General features: G+C 36.2%; 1 protein-coding gene across 1 annotated transcript in view; it reads right to left on the minus strand.

The window, feature by feature from the left end:
* The window catches only part of TMC1 (transmembrane channel like 1), a 67,148-nt gene extending 61,375 nt beyond the window's left edge, over positions 1-5,773 (minus strand). The window contains exon 1 of the mRNA XM_063321167.1: positions 5,734-5,773. Within this exon, the coding sequence (XP_063177237.1) occupies positions 5,734-5,773 (40 nt within the window). The remainder of the gene's footprint in view (positions 1-5,733) is intronic.
* Between the last annotated feature and the right edge of the window lie 2,452 nt (positions 5,774-8,225).

Below are 8,225 nucleotides of genomic sequence, written 5' to 3' on the forward strand. Positions count from 1 at the left end.
AGAAGCTAGGAGGTAATAGGCTCTCTTGAGGTATCTTTGAGATTGTACATGTGGGACAGCACTTGAGACACATCAGTGAAATAACTAGAAATATATAGTAGGAGGAGATTAATGAGAAGACTAAGAATATTACCATAAGTAGAAATAGGCAGCTGTCATTCCACTCCTATATACCATGTATGTTCCGGATGTATGTTGTCTAATTCCCCTCTGTACAGACAGGACAGGTGGTGTCATCGTGATGATGTCATAGTTGTATTTTTCAGGCAAGAAGAAATTACGGTTATCTTCCTTCTTTGCTCATCTGTAATACTTTTGAATTTATTTTTTTTTATATTTTGTTTTTCTCCACCCATTCACGATCTCCCTAGTTCCTTTTATGAACTTTATTAAGTCACTAGTGATTCATCGAAAATATACAAATAAATTGATTTGTCTAGGGACTACTGTAGCTAGCTATCAGGCACAATTTCTTACCTTTACCCAGTATCAAAGAAAAGGAGTACAATATGTAACGGTTCAAACAAGAAGGAATTTAGGGTTTTGTTTCACTATGTGCAATAATGGGCAAAGGGTTATTATCCAAAATTTGGCAGGCATTTTAAAACTGGAATATATGTAGGGAGTCTAAGTTCCCACCACAAAACATTTCATTGTAATTACTTTTTCTAGCATTTCCACAGCATCTGTACAGTAATTTTTTAAGACTATGCAAAAATGTTATCATTCAGTATTATCAGTGGAATGTGAAAATAAGTGCTCCTTTGTTCTGTTTGGACATATCCCTTCTGCTGCTGACGGTAACAGGATCTCCATTTGACAAAGATCATTGCATTGCTATTGAAAGCTTGCAAAGATGAAGACAGACACTTCTAAAGAGATACTTTGCATGCAACAATAGGGCACAGTCTTTTATTGCAACTAATGCTTTTGCTGATCTCCTCCAGCCAAACAGAAATTGCCAGGGAAGCATTTTTATGATACAAGATTGGCCTCACTTAAGATTCTCATAAGCACATACAAGAAGCAAATAGCTGGAAATTTATCCTATTTACTGAAACATGTATTAGCAGTGAAAGTGCATTGTGCTTGAGTTGACATCATAATGACATAATAGCAAAACTGACAATGGACTATGCAGCACAGAGATTTAAGCAGGGTGGAATGTAGCTATTGGCGTTTAATTAACTCTAATAGCATAAGGGTAACAAATGCGCTAGGCTGAATCCAACATTTCAGGTTAAATAAAATGTTGGTGTATGATACAAAAAGCATTGTACTATAATTTATTTTTAAAAGAAGCTAAAAGCCAAGGATGACTTTCCAATCCTCCAGTGTCCTCACACTCCGTGTCATGAGCTGTGTCACTAGCATAAAAGATGAAGCTCAGGGAAGAACTAAAAGGTGTTCACTTGCGTCAGCTGTGATAGCAGTTGGTGCTGTTTAGGAGTAACAAAATCACCGAGGAGGGGACTGAGGAGGGGGGAGGAAGGAGGTTTACCACCCCTGAGGTCTGTCCTGAACAGTGTATATGCATGCATTCATGTAAGCTACATAGTCACCCTACACCGCATCCACACTACAGCTATCCCTGGAGACTTATAATTCTGACAATCTGTATTAATAATTGTCTTTTTGTGTTTGATGGTTTTGCAAATGCCATTAAAAGGCCAATGTTGTTAGTTCATTGGGTATTTGAGCAATAAGAGAGAAAAATAGTCATTACTGTGTTTAACGTTATTGTTATTAGAAAGCTATTTCAGGTCATTAACTCTGTATTACTTTTCAAAGAGGAAAGCAAGAGGCTAGGCAGCTCATAACTCAGCACTCCAGCTGCTTGTGGCAAATCCTGTCTTACTGAATTATTGGAGAAGCATTTCAACAATACACAAATTACATTTCACAGTGACACTAATTCTAAATGCAGTTTAGCACTAAATTTGAATGTTCTATGAACTACAACATAGAGAAACAGTAGAGTGCGTTCCTCAGGCACTGTATTATCATCCTAAAGGAAAACTGAAGACTGTTTTTGATGCTCTGGTTTGTTAAAATAGAAAGGTATAGTCTTTGATGTAGGAACAAAATCATCACTATGTGGGAAACTTTTAGGTCGATATACTGGACTTCTGCTTTTTTAAACACATCTTCATGTGATCCCACTTACCAAAAGTTCAGGGAATCCTCCACTAAAATCCAACTAAGTCTCTCTAAAGCACTGTCTAGAATTACTCACTGTTCCAGAAAAGGGTTGATAGGACCTCATTTCTTGACGGCATTAATATTCATAGGGCTAATACCAGGTTAATAGGCTTTGAGTCAGCTAACTTGAGTTTATTGACCCAGAGCAAACTATTGCTCAGCTGTTGCATTTTCCCAGATACACCATCCTGCCCTAATGAAACATATATAATTAGGTATATTTGGAGCTATAACTCCTTAGGCTCTAGGAAACCCAATCACTTTCTGATTTTTTTTTCCACCATAGTTTAAGGGAAACTTTCTCATCTTTCTACACTAAGGGCAGAGAAGGTGAAATGTGAGTAAGCTATCATTTTACTTGAAGTCTTATTTATGTTTTAGACTGTAGCCACAAATGAGCCAACAAGTCTAAAGGAAGGCATCCTGAATATGAGCACAGACTAACCTGCAAGTCTGCGACTGCAGTGAAGACGGAACATCAGACAGCTCAGGAGAGAGCTCACGATGTTGACATGTTTGCTGGTAAGGAATATAAGGACAGAAAAAAATGTATAAAACATAGGAGTCTGCTATATGAAGTGGCCATTTAGCAGATTGTGGGGGTTGTTGTATCTTTATCTTATTCTCCCAAGTTGTTTGTACACCACTTACCAGAGGATACTACTCAGATTCCATGTTTAAACTTGTTTTAAACTTGTTTTATACTGAAAAAGTTTCTTAGATTTTTTCACTGTGAGTGGGATAATGATTCTTGGAACTGCTGTGTAAAATATGGCCCACTGTTGTAATATTACTGATCACATTACTACTACATACTGGTGCTAAGCAGTTCTGGCAGTGCTGCTGCCATAAAAAAAAAAAAAAAATAAAATAAAATATCAGTGGTATGCAAAGTAATCCGTAATTCAAAAAAGGCTATCAGACATTTTGTATATGTTACAAAAAAAAAAATCTTATTTATTAATTAATTTGCAAGCCAATGAAATGGATCATATGCAGATAGAGCCTTGCAAACAATTATTATGTCTTCCTCTGAACTGGACCATGCTGGACTTTTTTTCAGTGCCAGAAAGACACCAGCCTAGATAGCTAATAAACTGAGTGCCCAACACGTAGAACTGTCAGTAGTACAAGATCATAGTAGACAACAAATGTATGTGTAATATTAGTCAAAAATAATAGGAAGAGTTGTATAATATGCAATTCTAGCTATTTACATATGTTTCAGTTCTATTCTTTCTAATCATAGAAATATGAGAGTGTCTCAAAACACTTTCGTAAGGATAAATATCACTAGAAATAACAGCTGTGAAACACACCAGAAATAATATACCAAGATGTCACAGAAAGTCTCAATGTGTCCAATTAAGTGTCCGATGCATTCCGCGAAGTAAATCATCTGACCTTTTAAGGGTCTGAAATGTGATTTACTTAGCTTATTGTCATTTATTCATAGTACTGTTAAGATGTTAATGTGGAAAAAACAGTTTATGCTCAAGTTCCAAATGTAGTATTCTTAGTGGATCTGAAGGCAATTGTATTTTTCACTACCTTGTGAGAAGACAGCTCTTTTAAGGTTGATACCTACAGCTCACCACAGATTCTCTCCATTATTTTTAGAGGATAATAGGCACTTTCCATCTGATCTCTTTTAAACATTCACTCTGAACATTTGTGCCCTAAGTCTTGGGCATGAGACTTAGGGCACTTAGGTATGAGAAGCCTAGAGCAACGAATTCACATTCATGAAGTTAGCGTAATGAACCATGCGTCTCCTACTACCATAGATTTTGCAGAAGACATTATGAAACAAGAAGAATGTGCAAACCGGGGCTTCGATACAGCTGAAGATATCAAAAAGCAAAAATATAAGGCCCTAGACTGCATTTTTGAAACTGTTGAGGTGGTCCATTCTTTGCAAGAATATTCCTCAGGACAGTCACCAATGATAAAGCAAAACCTCCTCTGAAGAAACTGCAACTAGATTAGCATCTGAGCTCTGTGCTGACTAACTCCAGCCCTTGGAACATTTTCAGTCAAAAGCGGACTCAGAACAACATTCTAAAAGTGTCTTGTAGTTACTTATGGTGGAGCTCCAGCTTTTTAGGTCTTCTTAAATCAAGACTGAGTCTTGAATTCACTCACACGACTTCATCTCCAAATATACTCATAACTGTCATTAAGGCTGTTAGATTTTATTGTGAATTATGTACAGGATAAATTTTCATGCACAGCGTGTCAAAGAGTGATCATGATTCTGTGACCAAAAGATCTCAACCTTCTCCACTTAAAATATGTGTCCTTTTTGTTCACTGCCCAAATGCTAACGTCTGTACTTTGAGTGAACAATAAAGTCACTGAATCAGAAGATAAGTCAATTCAGTTAGATATCTGCAAGTAGAAGGCAGGTTTTATGGTAAACTTAGAACCTTGATATTCTAATAATTTATTCATTAGAAATGCTTATAAAATGTGCATGTTCTATGGTTATGCGCATTTTGTTTCTTATTCAGATAAAAATTCTGCTGCAACTGGTAAGTATTATGCCTACGCTACTTTAAATTCTGTATTTCTCTCATGTTAAAATGAGCTCTATTAGCATGTAATGCTTGGAAATTAAATTGATCAGTAAAGGAAAAAAAATGGAGGAAAAAAATGAATTAAGGTGCTCAGACAACAAAAGGAAAGAAAACAGGATGGACTCTTAAAATGAACTACATGTTATATTCCGCTGAAATGCTAAGCTGTCCCTTCTGATGTTTTCTATGGAAGCAGAAACCATTTTATCAGTATTGTAGGTTACAAGTGTGGATTAAAAACATAAAAAGCACTGTTTAGTAGCACCAGCCCTGGTACTTAGCAAGACCTAATAAATTCATTCAGAAACTAGTCATAATTAGGTCCCTGGCAATTTTCTTCCATGCTGAAGATCAGAAATATCATCCCTGTTCCATATGAAAAGATCCATATTTTGGAAAGAGCAGTATTGCCCATAACTACTGAAAGCATTTCCCATATCAAATAATTGCCTTGCACTTTGCCAGAGTAAGCCATTAGTCATTATCATCCTACAAAAATATTTCTTGCATCCTAAACAGTGCAGTATCAGCATAGAAATATTGTTAATCTTACTATGAATAATGTTTGCCATTTCATTCCAAATACTGAAAGCAATAAGAAAAGGAGGCATTGCTTTTGTGCACTTTACAGAAGCCACAAAATACCCTTGTTTTCTTAATCTTCCCTATAAAATACGTATAAATGTAAGAAAAGTGACTGGGCTGTGGTTGCACTCTTTTGGTTTACTAACCAGTGGAAAGCCAAACTACCATGCTACAACTAGCCAACTTGCACAGCAAAGCTGCCTTCAAAAGCCAAGTAAAATACATTTCTGAAAAAAAAAAAAGACAAAGAACTGTGACAAAGAAGAAATTCTATTAGAAATAACAAGAAGAAAACAAAACTCGCACAGTTGAGCTACATGCAGAAAATGAATAAGTGCTTAAAATGCATCATTATAGTTGTAGTTACCGTCTCCTTCAATGGTGGTTGGCTTTTCATGTTTAGGCATTGTGACTGTATTTCACAGGGCTGCTCCAGCTGCTACCTATATAAGAGATCGTCTGAAGGTTGCGTGGTTCAAGATGAAGAGTACCACATCAACGTCGTCCTGTCTGTCACTGAATGGATGGCGCTGGTGAAGTTTCACTGACTGAAATATAAGAAGATACTAATTTCCCAAGTGATTAATCTTTCATGAATGTTTAGTTTACTATTTAGGGTTGGCATGCTAGGGTCAAAGGAATGGAAGAAGTTGTTCATCTTCTTTATTATTATTACTGAAAAAAGAAAAATTCTCCTGCAATGTACTTACTTACGACTAACGGTAATGTTTAAATGCTTAAGTGCCTTGCTGAGCAAAGAGGTTGCACGTTATCCAAATAGGCACACTCTGATGCCATACACAGATCTACACTTCAGCATGTGGAGGATGTTACATGGATATATTTTTTTCTCATAAAAGACAGCTTTTACCTTAGAGATATTTAAATTGCAAGGCTTTAACATCCTGACAATAACTTAAAACAACTTAGCAAAAGGAGCTGGATGCTGGTATATCTACGGGTTTATATTTGCATCTCCTTGCAGTTCCATTAAGACTCCTTGCTTCTGCCTTTATGCAGATATTACATCCTAAGTTTACCAGTTTTACCCTGATTCACCTTGTATCTGCAACACCAGACAAGCTTAATGGTCAAACAAAGGAAAAAATTAATTAACAAGATGGGTCAGACTTGGAAGTTAAAAGTTTGAAACAACTTGTTACAAATAAAATAACATGTTCCAAATAGAACAGCATAAAACACAATTCTCAATCTGTATTTAACTAGGTAATTCCTTCGCAGCTTCCCCAGTATTCCTTATATGGAATTCTTTCAGTGTGATGCAGTTTGAAAAAAGGAGTAAGCATCTGCAGAATACTCCACATTCTCAGACGCTTCTGAGTAGTTTCTGGATCCTCTTACCCTCATGACTATGAAAGCCGTTTGTTTTTCTCTGGAGTGGTCAGTCAGATGTCTGAAGGAAGTTTATCTGGAAGTTTATCCAGTGATGCTGGCTACCTTACCTTTTCATTTTGAAATTTTAGCATTGAGTTTTTTTTGGAAATGCTGAAATTGTTTGTGGGTGTTGTTTGGACTCACTTGAAATTCAGTTTACAGACAAAACGCATCCAGGTATTTAGTCCTATTTCTGTTAGAACATTAACATTCTATATTTCAAATATTAACGAAGGGATTACATACACAATTATAAAAGGCCCTATGCCTTTGTCAATAAAACATGTTTTGTGAACTATTATAATTTCTTTTACTGCATTCTCATATTAGTCATTATATAACAGCCTAGCTCCTGTGCTTTTATATACTTGGGAAAGACTTCTAATAATTAAAAATAAATAAATAAATAAAACCACAACCAAACAAAAAACCAACATTCAAGTCATCTTTGAAAGTTCATAGTTAGACCATATCTAATAAGCCATGGTTTTAAGAACTCAGAAAAAAGAATAATCATGTTCTAAAAATTCAGTTGGTAGGCTTCGGTATTTCTTCAATAACAGAAAGAAGAATGTCTTGGGAGGAATAATTAGCCTGGCATTCAAGTTAATGATTCTGCAAGTACTCACAAAAAGAAGCAGTGAAAGCATTGTAATGAGGTGTTTTGCAGTTGCAGGCAGATCAGAACCATAGTCTTGATAGAACTGTATAAATCTTCATCAAAAATTTAAGTTAATAATCACTTTCATTTATTAGCCACATTGGAAAAGATTTGACTGGATATATGAAAAGGAAAGGCACCTACATTGAGGGGAGATTTATTAATCTTACCACCAAAAATGACATCATATGACTATCAGAGATGCAAGGGCAATATTAAATATTATAGATAAATAAAAGAATTAAGATCATATATGCAGTCTGAATGTGGTCTCTGGGTGAACATTTGCTATGATATATCTGAATTGCACACTCCATTTTATTATTTCTGTTCTCAGGGTCTGATGACTCAGACAATGATCAGATTTAGTTAAATGCTTTTACCACGGTGCAACATTTTAACGTAGACAAGCCAGATCCTGTCTGGTTTGTGGTTTATTTTTGTGGCTGCAGGAATTAACTGTCTCCATGAGTTCCACCACCTGCTGCTCTTGCCAGTGTACCACTAAAACTGTCCATGGGGCTGCCCTGTAAACTGGGTCACTAATCAAAGCAAATAATCATTTTCTTAAGTCAGCTTAGTGCAGTGATCCCATCCACAGCATGGTCCCACAAACAATCGTATTAGCACAGAAGAGGGACTCAAATTGTGACATGATGTGGGAAAGGGCAACCAGGGTCAGGAGGCAAAAAGAGGATGCAAACCTTTGAAGACAGACCTGCCACTGGAGATAACATAGCACGGAGCTACATCCTATGTTTCTATTTGCCCTTGGAGATCAAATACTAAGCACAGATTGAGGA

This window comes from Chroicocephalus ridibundus, chromosome Z, assembly GCF_963924245.1.
Source record: "Chroicocephalus ridibundus chromosome Z, bChrRid1.1, whole genome shotgun sequence".
NCBI classification, from domain to species: Eukaryota; Metazoa; Chordata; class Aves; order Charadriiformes; family Laridae; genus Chroicocephalus; species Chroicocephalus ridibundus.